This window comes from Chiloscyllium plagiosum, unplaced genomic scaffold, assembly GCF_037043375.1.
Source record: "Chiloscyllium plagiosum isolate Xiang-an unplaced genomic scaffold, Cpla_swu_hap1 HiC_scaffold_12, whole genome shotgun sequence".
Classification (NCBI taxonomy): Eukaryota; Metazoa; Chordata; class Chondrichthyes; order Orectolobiformes; family Hemiscylliidae; genus Chiloscyllium; species Chiloscyllium plagiosum.
The window spans coordinates 46,303,385-46,317,471 of NW_028270150.1; the positions used below are offsets into that span (position 1 = coordinate 46,303,385).

General features: G+C 39.0%; 1 protein-coding gene across 7 annotated transcripts in view; it reads right to left on the minus strand.

Moving 5' to 3' along the window:
• The window catches only part of spag17 (sperm associated antigen 17), a 228,948-nt gene that overhangs the window by 146,450 nt on the left and 68,411 nt on the right, over window positions 1-14,087 (minus strand). For all 7 annotated transcript variants that reach the window (XM_087992764.1, XM_087992765.1, XM_087992766.1 and 4 more), the window contains exons 18-22: window positions 11,374-11,490; window positions 10,786-10,862; window positions 8,871-8,981; window positions 7,017-7,171; window positions 1,111-1,307 (exon numbers count right to left, since the gene is read on the minus strand). In XM_087992764.1, coding sequence (XP_087848890.1) covers window positions 1,111-1,307; window positions 7,017-7,171; window positions 8,871-8,981; window positions 10,786-10,862; window positions 11,374-11,490 — 657 coding nt within the window. The remainder of the gene's footprint in view (window positions 1-1,110; window positions 1,308-7,016; window positions 7,172-8,870; window positions 8,982-10,785; window positions 10,863-11,373; window positions 11,491-14,087) is intronic.

Below are 14,087 nucleotides of genomic sequence, written 5' to 3' on the forward strand. Positions count from 1 at the left end.
AATTGCGTCCAGGTGGCCATTTGTTCACCTCCATGTTTCCTAATCCCCATTAAAAGTCAGCCCATGGTGGTGGTTTGGCATTTCAGCTAAAGAATGCCATCTTCTATACTGCAACACTCCTTCAGAACTGCAGTGGTATGTTAGGCTAGATTAAGTGCCCAAGACTCTGGATTATGACTTGAATATCTGATTTCCTGATGAGAGTGAGCCATGTTTGTATTAAGAATGTATTTTGCCTATACAGTACCAGAATTAAGAAACAGGTATAAAGAACACTATTTTATTTCCTAGATATGCAGATGGTTGATTAGCTTAGTTGGCTTGATGGCTGGCTTGCAGTGCAGATCGACATCCAACATTGCAGGCTCAATTCCTGTACCAGCTGAGGTCACCAAGGAGGTACTCACTTTCTCATCCTCACACCTTGTCTGAATCATAGTGATCTTCAGATTAAACTCACCTCTAGTTGTCATTCTTTCATGAAGAGCAGCTCTACGATCTGCCATGGTCTTCTGGGGCTATGGTGACTATCTTTTTAATGTTAAAGAAGCATGTGCTAGGAACAATAATTGTTAGCAGCGGGCATTCTTAAGAATATTGCTCCTTCTTCAGGAATGAATGGCAATTCATGGAGTGCTTCCAATGACCTTGAACTACTTTCTTGGAAACCTTATCCTGTTGATTCCAAAGAGTACCTCCCTCCTCTACTTAACTCATGAACCAACACTTCCACATTGGAATCTGCAAATTGGCAGCCAGGTGTCCTGAATCAGCACTTTTCAGTACCTCTGTAAGAGTTATCTTTTGTGCAGCTGTAAGTATTGTAAAAATGAAACAGTACACTATGTGCCAATGAGAAAAAGTTTGTTCTAAGAACTCCAGAGTCCTGAAAATTTTATGCTTTATAATTGTCCTGCATTCATACTCATGCTGTTGAACTTTTATCATTAAGTTTCTAATATTGATGGATCAGTGTATGAAATTACCTTGATATTTTGATTCACGTATTTCCAATAAATAATGAACACTTAGTGTTCCTACCTTTAAGCTACTAGTGCTTTTTATATATTTTAGCAGTAAAAATGTGAAATGATTAGATTGACTACATACTGCGTGATTTATTTGCAGGAGGCTTTCCCTTTCTCTGTTTGTCAGAACCAGATGATATAGATTCTGGAAACACATCTGATGGAAGCTTGGGCAATTTCACAGTCTCCAGCTCTTTTGCTGCCAGTTCAGCTTGGTATTTAACTTCCTCTTCATCTATCCAGTCTGAAATTGTGTAGGCAACATGTTCCAGGTAATTTCTGTGGAGGATGGTATCAGATATACAAAATTATAAATTCCTTCTTTATCTAGAATCATAAATGAAATATTTTTAAATTATTTGAAACTTCAGTCCATTCAATATATCTCACAAAAGATCAATCATTTGAATCTGAAGGCAAGAGTCGCAATTCCAGTGTTGTTATTGGTGTAGAAATGGAATACAGATTTCCACCAATCTATCTATGTATCACTTCGTCTGAACTTCCCCAGAATATAATGTAATCTCTCCCTTAGAATGTAGGAAGAGAGAATAGAATACATCCAATGACTAAAATTATGCAGGTATATAAAAATCTGTGGCAGCCTCTTATGATGAAGCAGGGTCAGTTACAATGCAGTCAAGGTTAAGAGCTAATCATTACATCTCAGAATCCACTGAACCAAAAATATTGATTGTATAATGTAGAATAAAAAAGTCCTGGGTATCTGGCAGCTATGCCAAGAGGGCCATCATGCTGTTATAGAGTCAGAGACTCATACCACATAGAAATAGACTCTTAAGTCCAATCAGACCATGCCAAACACAATCCAAACAAAATTAGTTGATGTTCTAAAATTTCCTTTCCAATAGAGACTCAATGCAACATATTCATATAACCTGTAACTTTAGTGCCTTATATTTATTGCCTTTTTCTTGCTAGTGCACTTACAGGTTACAGGCATTACAGGTAAGGTATTAGCATGGATAGAGGATTGGCTGACTAACAGGAAGCAAAGAGTAGGGATAAATGAGTGCTATTCTGGTTGGCAATCAGGAACTAGTGGTGTGCCTCTGGGATCAGTGTTGGGACCACAATTATTCAGGATTTATATAGATGATTTGGAGTTGGTGTAGTTTGCAAATGACATTAAGAAGAAGTTCCTTAATGGCAGAGCAAAGTGTGCAGAGGACTGTGAAACTTTGCAGAGGAGCATAGATACCTTAAGTGAGTGGGCAAAGGTCTGGCAAATGGAATACAATATTAATAAATGGGAAGTCATCCATTTTGGTCAGAGTCACAGTAAAAAGATTATTACTTGAATGGTAAAAAGTTGCAGCATGCTTCTGTGCAGACGGACCTGGGTGCCCTTGTGCATGAATCACAGAGGGTTGGTCTGCAGGTACAACTAATAATTAGGAAGGCAAATGTAATTTTGTCCCTCATTGCTAAAGGGATTTAGTTTAAAAACAGGGAGGTTATGTTAGAGCTGTATAGGGTGCTGGTGAGGCCACACCTGGAGCACTACGTGCAGTTTTAGTCTCCTTGCCTGCAAAAGGATGTTCTGGCACTAAAGGGGATACAGAGGAGGTTCACTATGAGGAGAGATTGAGTAAACTGGGATGATATGCAATGGAATTTAGAAGAATGAGGGGAGATCTTATCAAACATATAAAATTATGAAGGAATAGATAAGATAGAAGTAGAAAGGATGTTTCCACTTGCGGGTGAAACTAGGACAAGAGGGCATAGCCTCAAAATTAGGGGGAGCAGATTTAGGACTGAACTGTGAAGGAACTTCTTCACCCAGAGGGTTGTGAATTTATGGAATTCTCGGCCAATGAAGTAGCTGACACTACTTCAGTGAATGTTTTTAAAACTGAGATAGATTTTTTGAACAATAGAAGTAATTAAGGGATATAGTGAGAGGGCAGGTAAGTGGAGCTGAGTCCATGAAAAGATCAGCCATAATCTTATTGAATGGCGGAGCAAGCTCTAAGGGCCAGTTGGCCTACTCCTGCTGCTAGTTCTTATGTTCTTTTTTCTGATAAAGTCCTCATACGAATAACGTATCAACATAAGCATGACATACACACAAATATTTGTGTCTCTATCTTTTGATGAGGTGACTCATGTCCCCCAGAATTGTAATGGAAATATTGATGAATATGGATAAAATTTTGACATGTGGAAGCTTAGTTTAAAACTAGTCGGACTTTGCAATTTGCAAACTGCAGACCTGGAACAGAGTATTCATGCCACCAGACCTTAGACAGTCAACTTCATGTTGAACGACCACATTGTTTCAAACAAACCGTTAACACCTCCAGTTAGCCTGCTTTATTAGAAGAATGCTAGACAGAGTTGGTAACACCTGGCTCAATAGGAGGCCAGAGGCGTAGCATGACAAGGACAGTACTTAACAGTTGAAGTTCAACCGTATTCTGCCACCAAATATGGAAAGTAGTCACCACATTGGATCTTCGTGACCCCACCCAATGCTAGTATTGGATGTAGGCCACGGAATCTTCAAGAAGGGCATGAAGAGGGGGTTAAGTGGGTAACTTGGAGCCGAGCTCTCTGCTGTTTGCTTCTTCTTCAACAGCATCTTCAGAGAGCACCTGTGACTCGCAGCCAGCATCTCCAACTCCTTGTACATCATGGTGACCTTGGATGAGGAGAGAAGTCTACAGTGATAACTGCAGATTTTGAAACATCAGTCAACCCTCAAACACCGAGGAACAGCCTGTCCCAGCCTTATTGAATGGGCATTACCAATCCTTTCAGATAAACAGTTCAAATACAGTGGCGGGGACTTGTTGATAGGGTATAACAAATCCTTGGAAGCACATGTCAGAAGTAGATAGCAAGTGTAGACTTGAGACTGTTTACTGAAGATACCTGTGAGAGATTGATAGAGTTTGATAGTGACGTGCTAGTAGAGTCTGATAAATATTATATTTCTTTGATAAAGTGGTCAATAAATCAGTTGGACTTTTCCTTGACTCTTGTCCCCTTTGTCTATCTCACTACATAATATGCCCGAGTTTAAAAGGGTTACTGCAAATTGGCCAATCTTAGTCAGGGTACATTTTTCCACCTTGCACTTTTCAACAATTTGTAAGCTTTTCTAATTTACAAAACCTTAGCAACATTTATTGGTTGCAGACCGACTTGGTTTGTAACAGAAGTTAGCAAAGCTAGGTCAGAGAAAGAGCCAATAAACAGACATAATTTACACTTTATGAGCAAGTCATTACAGAGATCATCAAATCACCAGCAGATAATGGGGTCTGAAAGTGCAGCCTCTAAACTGAAGGTTATTTTTTTGTTTCATTTGTTCTGTCTTTTACAACCTAAACTCTCACTTATTGTCCGAGATACATTTTTAAGCAGACAGAGTACAATGCAATGCATTGCACGTAAGCATTGTTTAACGAAAAGGTCATGCAAGAAGCACTGCCATCTTTTCTTTTCGATAGACATGTCAACAAAGCCCATAACTTTGAGTTTCAAGTGTGTTGCTTTCTGTAATATACAATATCAAATCTGTTCTGATGATGTCAGGTTTCATAGAGATGCCTCTGATATGTTCTTTGTTATTTCCCCTCAGTTGAGGATACATTTTACCATGATGTTTTGTTGCCTTAGTTCTCAGCAGAGCTGATCTATTTGCACTATCATTTAAACATATTCCTCATCTATATCTCTCCTTTACCACTATTAGCACTTGCTTTGGCTTTTGCTTTGAGCACCCCTACTATCTGTTCCACTCGCTCCTCTTCTCCCTTTACCATCCGCAGAAAAACCATAAGTTTCCCTTCCCTTTTAATCCCAAGAAGAGACTTTGGACTTAAAACATTAATCCTATTATTCTCTCCAACAGATGTTGACAGAACTGTTGGGTTTCTCCAACACTTGTGATGGGTGGCACGGTGGCACAGTGGTTAGCACTGCTGCCTCACAGCGCCAGAGACCCGGGTTCAATTCCCGCCTCAGGCGACTGACTGTGTGGAGTTTGCACATTCTCCCCGTGTCTGCATGGGTTTCCTCCGGGTGCTCCGGTTTCCTCCCACATTCCAAAGATGTGCAGGGTCAGGTGAATTGGCCATACTAAATTGCCCGTAGTGTTAGGTAAGGGGTAAATGTAGGGGTATGGGTGGGTTTCGCTTCGGCGGGTTGGTGTGGACTTGTTGGGCCGAAGGGCCTGTTTCCACACTGTAATCTAATCTAATCTAAAAATCTAAACTTCCAGTTTTTACTTCAGATTTCCAGTATCTCTAATATTTTGCTTTTATGTGAGAAGTTATAGAACATAGAACATAGAAGAATACAGCGCAGTACAGGCCCTTGGGCCCTCGATGTTGCGCCGATCCAAGCCCACCTAAACTACACTAACCCACTATCCTCCATATACCTATCCAATGCCCTCTTAAATGCCCATAAAGAGGGAGAGTCCACCACTGTTACTGGCAGGGCATTCCATGAACTAACGACTCGCTGAGTGAAGAACCTACCCCTAACATCAGTCCTATATCTACCCCCCCTTAATTTAAAGCTATGCCCCCTTGTAATACCCGACTCAATACGCGGGAAAAGGTTCATACTGTCTACCCTATCTAACCCCCTAATCATCTTATACACCTCAATCAAGTCACCCCTAAACCTTCTTTTCTCTAGTGAAAACAGCCCCAAGTGCCTCAGTCTTTCCTCATACGATTTTCCTTCCATACCAGGCAACATCCTGGTAAACCTCCTCTGCACCCGTTCCAATGCCTCCACATCCTTCCTATAGTATGGCGACCAAAACTGCACACAATATTCCAGATGCGGCCGTACCAGAGTCTTATACAACTGCATCATGACCTCAGGACTCCGGAACTCAATTCCTCTACCAATAAAAGCCAGTACGCCATATGCCTTCCTCACCGCACTATTTACCTGGGTGGCAACTTTCAGAGGTCTGTGTACATGGACACCAAGATCCCTCTGCTCATCCACACTACCAAGTATCCGACCATTAGCCCAGTACCCCATCTTTTTGTTATTCTTCCCAAAGTGAATCACCTCGCACTTAGCTACATTGAATTCCATCTGCCACCTTTCTGCCCAGCTCTGCAGCTTTTCTATATCCTGCTGTAACCTGCCACATGCTTCCTCACTGTCAACAACTCCTCCGACTTTCGTATCATCCGCAAAAGTGACAAGCTCAAATGTATACATAAATCGTAAAATATATAATGCTCTCCAAAGTTATCTTGGTGTCCTGCCCATTTCTCAATCACCATCACAAAAAATGACAATGCTAAACATATTCACAAAAGTGGACAGAATGAAGATGTCAGAATATGATGCTGATGCCACTAAAACAGAAGAAGAAACCAATACTTTCCAGCAGTGTATGTCACTTATTTCACATATTGCAATCACCAGCAAAGGTATATCCTATTTTGATGTTGGTTTAAAACAATGATATCCATTTAAAAAACTGACTCCCATAGTGACCTTGATGACACACTTTTACATCTTACCTCCAGTTATGACTCCTTTCCATTCTCCCAGCTTCTATCACACCTATACTGATAATGCCACCATTAGCAGGAATAATTAGAAATATTTACCTTTTTCCTCAACTGAGGATTCCCCACTACTGTGGTTGACAGGGCCTGCTGCTGTTTTCCCACCCATTTCTTACACTTCTGCCCTCACCCACTTCCTCCCACGGCAACAATAGGATTATAGAATATATGGTTATCTTTAAAATGCCACTGATATTATTAATGCCACTGACTTATAATTTAGTTCTCTTCAGTTCCGAAAAATATAGGTTTTAAAACTGCTTAAGTGACAAGCTCAAATGTATACATAAATCGTAAAATATATAATGCTCTCCAAAGTTTCTCTCAACACACTTGAGGCCTGAGAATGTTAATTACAATAATTAGTTATTTTTACTTAGATAGGCAATCAGATCTTTAGAGTTCGCACCTGAACCCAATATTGGAGTGAAGGGCAGTTTCCCAGGATTCATTACACTGGCACTGTTTATTCATGGGGTTATGCAGGACCAATAGTACAGAGTTGTCCTGTTTGTAGTAGTACGTATCCAAACACCTATAAAATGGAACAGCTTCCTGAAGAACCTGAAATGTACATACAACATGTTTACATTAATAAGTATGAAAACATTGACTGTGATTTTCTTTACAGACAATCCAGATTCGAACAATTTGCTCTATTTTTAAATGCATCATCATACTCAGAACAGACCATGTACTTTCAGACGCAAGCTAGCATTTTCTTAAACAGCAATGTAACTATGGCTAGGATTCTCCACTGGCTAGACAATTGTTACAATAGCAAAGGTGGGAATTGGACATGGCAAGTCCCCATTGAAGCCCACTCTGAAGGAAAAGCCTGGGAAATTGAATTTTCCATTGGGCAAGGACTCTAAGCCTGGAATCCTCCATTTAAATTGAATAATTTGGATGTTTCTAATGAAATTAAAAAATATTGTCTAATTCCTAAATAATTATTAAACAGACATCATAACCACTTCATGATTTGGAGATGCCGGTGTTGGACTGGGGTATACAAAGTTAAAAATCACACAGCACCAGGTTATAGTCCAACAGGTTTATTTGGAAGCACTAGCTTTCAGAGCACTGCTCTTTCATCAGGCTCCTACTTCAAGCATCCTCAATTAAAACTCCTCCAGATCCTGCCTTGACATACCTCTCTCCCTTCCACACAGCCGGTCTCAACCTGACACACCCACCCACTAGATCTGAACCCTTCACAATTGACACCCACTCTTCTTGCCCCCACTGGACCTGATTTCTCTTTTCCACCCCAACCTATCAAAAACACTGCATCATATACCCTGTCATTCTACACCTTAGCACCTTACATCCTTCTCAAATCATCCTACCCACTTGGCATTCTACCTCTACCCCGCTGACACTCTATTACCTGACACCTAGTTGCCAAACAAGCTGGCACCTTGATGTGGCATCCTAACTTCTCAGCAGCTTAACATCACATTTATATTATGTACTTCCCATTTTACAGCTGGTGTCAAAGTGGCTATCAAGACCCTTTAAATTCAGAAGTATGGCAGTTGACTCCTGGGAATAGGGGACACAAATTGCCTTCTGCTGTGAGTTCTATGCTACAGAAGAATGATCAGAATGTAACTGCAGCTCCACATTTCTAAGGGAACCTAGAATCTCCTTTCAGAAATCAGAGCTCCCGTCCTTTATAGTAAAAAAGGGCTTGAGTGAGAATCTGCATGAGGTTGCCACTCCTCAGAAAGTTTGGTCTGATGTGTGTGGTTTATGGAGTAGCATGTTGCATGGTGATTAATCAGTCACTGAACTGTTTCTTAGATTTAGTAACGAATGCTATCATAAACTGTGAATAACAGACTGCAACTAAGGCAAAAACTACCCATTGTAACATACTAAAATGCAAACATTTGCAAATGCAAGAAGAAATCAGTGAATAAAATTAACCACATAGGCATAAAATTTTTCTGGTACTTCAAAGTGGTTCAAGACAAAATGCTTAGAACCTGGCACAATTTTTGATGCTTACTTTGACCTCTGGAGGGATACATCTAATCACAGTGATATAGATGTGCACTAAAGAACTGAACCAAAACATTGGAAAGGTAAACTTTTTGTGCTAAAATGACAGAAATGCATAATCTATTAGTTCTAGTTCCATCTAATTTACTTGGCACATGTACATAGCCCTGAGTAAAACTGCATAAAATCTTACTGTTAAGATAACTTTAAAGTCATTCTCAGATTTTGCTCAAGAGAGTGATATTTGGGTTACCTGTAGCAAAACAAATGGATCATGCTGCTCAGCAAAACTCCATTCCATCAGAGATCGAAGTTGTGACTTTTGTATATATTTTATATCAATGTTTATGTCATAAGCTTTATCCTAAAAGGAAAACATAATTTTATTTTTCAGGAGTACAAGTACAAAAATATTTATCTTTGCATGCAAAAATAGCACCAAGTAAACAGCAAAGAATAACATCAACACATCTAAGTTTCTTTTTTTTATTTAATAGATATTTTTATTAGAAATTTAACATTTTTACAAGTTTACAAAAATAAACAAAACTCTCAGATATAAACATTGATATACAATTAGCTCAAATATGCAATAGCCAAAATTTGACAAAAAAAAAACAAAAGCAAAACAACAAAAAAAAACCGAAAAGAAAAAAAAACAAACAAACAAAACTCAACTATCTACTAATCTAACCTACAACTAACCAGGGTGTATATTTAAGTCTCTTACATGCTCGGGATGTGTTAGCATCAGATATAATAAAACCCGTATTCGTGCGGGATTCCTCCCCCGAGGGGCCGCGGACCAGCCAGATTTGTAATCTCAATTAAATAAAAGCCCTTGTTAGGATAGCCGAAATATCTGTATTTATGTAATTCAAAAAGGGCTGCCATATTTTATAAAATAATTCGGTCTTTCGGTGCACCATATTTGTAAGGAAGTCAAGGGGAATACATTCCATAATTAGTCTGTGCCAAATTGAAAGTCCAGGGGGGCCCTCCGCCGCCCAGTTCACCAAAATATTTTTCCTTGCACAGAAAGAAAGAATAGAAAATAGTCTCTTCCCGTACGTGTCCAGGGAGGGAAAGTTCGAAAAGCCCAAGAAGAGAGATACGGGGTCCACTTTTATTTCCGTTCCTAAAATTTCTGTCAGGGTACTTGCTACTTTAGTCCAATATCTACGGATCTTATGACAGGTCCATAAGCAATGTACAAGAGTGCCCACCTCTATTTTGCATTTAGGACACATTGGAGATGCTCCTGCCTTAAATTTTGCCAATCGAACCGGTGCTATATGGGCCCTATGAAGTATCTTCAGCTGGATAGCCTGGGTTCTGTTACAAATAGTAATTCTTCTAGCATTTTCCCAGATATCATTCCACGTTTCTGTGGAGATTTCTAGTCCCAGATCCTGATCCCATGTTTTAAGCAGATTATCCATATCTCCCGATACTTCATCATGTAGTAAATGATAAATATTACTGACGGAAGATACCCCCACTGGTCGTAGGACACTACATTCTCTATCGGATTTATAAAGACTATCTAATAACGTAGTCTTCTTCTGTATATAGTCTCGAATTTGGAAGTATCGAAAGAGGTCTCCATTGGGTAATCCGAATTTCTGACGCAGCTGTCCGAAAGACATCAGGACCCCATCTTTAAATAAATCCCCGAGACATGAGATACCCCTGGATCTCCAGAGTTTAAAAGTGGCATCTGTTAACCCCGGTTGGAATCCCCATGCTCCCACTATCGGTGCATAGGGGGATGTTTTATGTGAATTACCCTCATTTTGCCGCATTATATTCCAAGCCTTGATTGTATTTAGTATTATAGGGTTTTTACAGTGATCTGTAATGATTTTCCTCTTGTCTGAGAATAAAAGGTTAATAAGTGGGTATTTTACTTGAGAGGCCTCGATGTCCAACCAATAAGTGGGTATTTTACTTGAGAGGCCTCGATTGTGGATCAGACAAGACCCAATCAGCTATGTAACTAAGTTTCTTTTAATAATGAGAACAATTTAGTGATTTAGCTCTGTCAATGGAGACAGGGAGTGTATCTTGAAAAATAGATTGCATGCAATGCACTGGTCTATTTGAACTGCTATACTATTGAAGTACCCTTTTCAGTTGTTAATTTGCATTATCATTTATAATTGTACCTTTTCATCATCAGCATCTGTTGAACTACCTTTTCTGTTTTTCTTGTCAATCATTTCAGAAGTATCTTTAAAGTGCACTGAAAATAAATATAAAATCTTAGTTGTAATCTGGGACAATATTCGGGGATAATTTCACAAACATGCACTTATGATGAAGGACTTCACCTGTCAAAAATTCAGTGCAGTGCCCATGATGTCCAAATAACATGCTGCTTGTGGGTGAATGCTGCCCTGACTGCATGGACTCACAAGAATATTACTCAAAGTGCACCTTGTTTTTAATAAAAACAAATAAGCAACAAGCAACTTGAACTAAATTAGAACTGATGGTAATCAAAGCCTGGGAAAATTGTACCCAGGTGTAAATGAAGCCCAGGGACTCTGAATGAAGTCAACCCTAAGACTTTGTTTAGAAAAGAATACATTCTTCAAATTTACAGAATTCAGTTGGATAGTTTACAAAATCTACTATAGTTTCAGCTCTCAAGCATCTGAAAATTTTTTTTCATTTGAAAAGATACTCCGGAATAGTATTTTATTCACCTCAGTGACCTACATAAAATTAGTCTAAAATGTTAATGGTGATACCTGCACAGAATGGTTCTATGCTGTTTTCTCCTGCCACGCTGTTGGCTTTTGACCTGTTACTATCAAACCCAAAAGGGTAACTTTCTTCCCGATTTGAAATTTTGGTGAATATATTCTCTGAAATGAAAAGCAGCATAATTCAGCTATTAAAGATAAAACCATAAATGATTTTTTAACAACAATTTCAGAAGGTGTAAAGCTTTATTTGGTAAGTTATTATGTAACATTCATAGATATTATGACATAAAAATACTTCTCCAAAGTGTTCTAATTTCTAACATTTGGAGGAGAGTTTCAAAGATTCAGAACCTTTTAAGTGAAGAAATATCTCCTCTTTCAGTCTATAAAAAGTGATCCCTTATCGTGAGATTGTGTCCCTATGTTTAAGACTCCTCAGCTAAGAGAAACAACCATTCAGCATTTACCTCTTTAGCCAATTCATATTTTGAATTCTTCATAGAGATAACCTCACTCTTCCACATGACAGAGAATTTGAACCCGGATTTATTTAAACTCTTGCCAAAGCTAAACTCTTCTGATCCAAGGAACCTTCTGACTGCTTGCCATACTGTTACCAATGGAAATTGTACCTTCCTTAATTACATGACCAAAACTGCACACAATACCCAAAGTGTGGCCTCACTAAATCTGGATGCAATTGTAGGAAGATTGCCTTACTCTTCTACACCAATTTCTTTGCAATTAAGGAAAAGATGCCATTTACTTTCTAATCGCTTAATGTTCCTGCAGGCTAATTAGCTGTTCCTTGTAGAATACTGCCAATTCCCTTTTAACATTTTACCAAATTAGTTTTGGAAATGCAATTATACTATGTCCACATATATTAGTATGCTCAAGACATTGAGTTTGGATTGTGCCAGGTAACCTTAGCTTTGATTCAAATATGGACAGAAGAGTCGAATTGCGTGAAAGTGACTGCCCTTGTCATCAGTATATGACCCAGTCTCATCATATGACCCAGTCTAGCATCAACCACAGCCAATGGGAATCAAGAAGAAAACTCTGTTATTTGGATTCATACCGAGCACAAAGCAAGACGATTGTGATTGTTTGAGTCAATCATCGTAGGTCCAGGATCTAGAACACAAAACATGCCCTTAGGCCCTCAATGTTGCACTGACCTGTGAAATTAATCTGAAGCCGATCTAACCTACACCATTCCATTATTATCCATATGTCCAATGCCATTTAAATGCCCTTACTGCCAGCGAGTCTACTACTGTTGCAGACAGGCCGTTCAATGCCCCTGACGCGATGAGACAGCGGTGCTAACCGCTGAGTCACCTTGTTACCCCAGATGCACCTAGCCTTCACTTTTCCACACACTGTAAGCATACACACTGACATTCATGCCAAACCTAATGAAATGTAATTTTTTTTTGTCATTCTCATTGATTGCACTGTATCCATTGGAGGAATGCCACTCCTGTATTTAAAATTCTGGATTTATTTCGGTCCCTTATGGGAGAAGAAAGTCAAACAAGTGATAGCAACAAACTGGAGATAAACTTCTCTCAATTAGACATGGAGAGACTGGGAGCTAACAATTGGTAGATAACTGGTGATAATTACTAGTTTATCAATACATGAACTGTGAAAAGTCCGAATATTGTGATCGCCAAGATCGTGACAATCCAAACTAAATCCTATTTACTTCTTGAGTGATTCCTTAGAGGACTTCATATGTTTGTAGCATGCATAACCAGGTGCAAGTAGCCACACTTTGGTTATGTGGAGTTTCACATGATGACCTTACACCCTAAACACAGAATGTATTGAACGGTGAAAGGACAGTTATGGGCTTGTTCTGGAGAGATCAACAATGTAATCTAATGAATCCTGGGGACTATTATAAAGGTGGTGTGAATTTGCATCACTGTACATCACTGTAGTGATGATGAAAAACAACATTTGTACTGTATCAGAAGACAGTGCTGATGGGTTGGCAAGTGGATTCTGATTGGCAAAGACATTGCCATGGAGAATTTACCCAATTCATGATCACGGACAGTTAACAGCCAAGTTTTGTTCATGTTTTACATCAGACAAGGTGACTCTGATTGATCAAGCCATTACTCTGTAAAATGATCTAAATAATGGCCATCATCAATGCTGTCATTTGTTTTATACAAAACAGGTTCTAGTAAGGATTCAAATACATTCCATGAAATTAATTCCAGGCAACCTTTGCCAGTTTGATTGTCTTGTTAAAACTTAAAATCATTCATGATTGTTTCTGTGTTTTTCTGACAAGCTCTCATTATATTTTGTCCTACAGCACAGCTTCTATAGCGGATTCTATGAACTAGTTTACAAGAAATCTTTTTCATTGACTACTTTTGTTCAGCAAAACTGACTCTAAATCTTGTTTCTCTGACTGAAGAAAATGGGTCAATGGAAGCTCACTGAAGGTGGAAAGCATATCGTGATATAAGGAGGAAGAATACATGTGTGGAGACCTACCACCTCTCTGTGGGACGGTAAAGTACAGCTCAGGAAGATAGCCCACAGGAGTAGAAATTTGTACAAGTCCCAGAATAGTACCAGAAACTTTGAGAATAGAAGACAAAAGCAAACTTTGTCATAAGAATCATAAACTCTTATATTACCACAGCTAATAAATGCCACTGAATGCACAAAAATGTTGGAAAGCACAAAACCAAAAAGAATTATATGATTAATCCATTTCAATC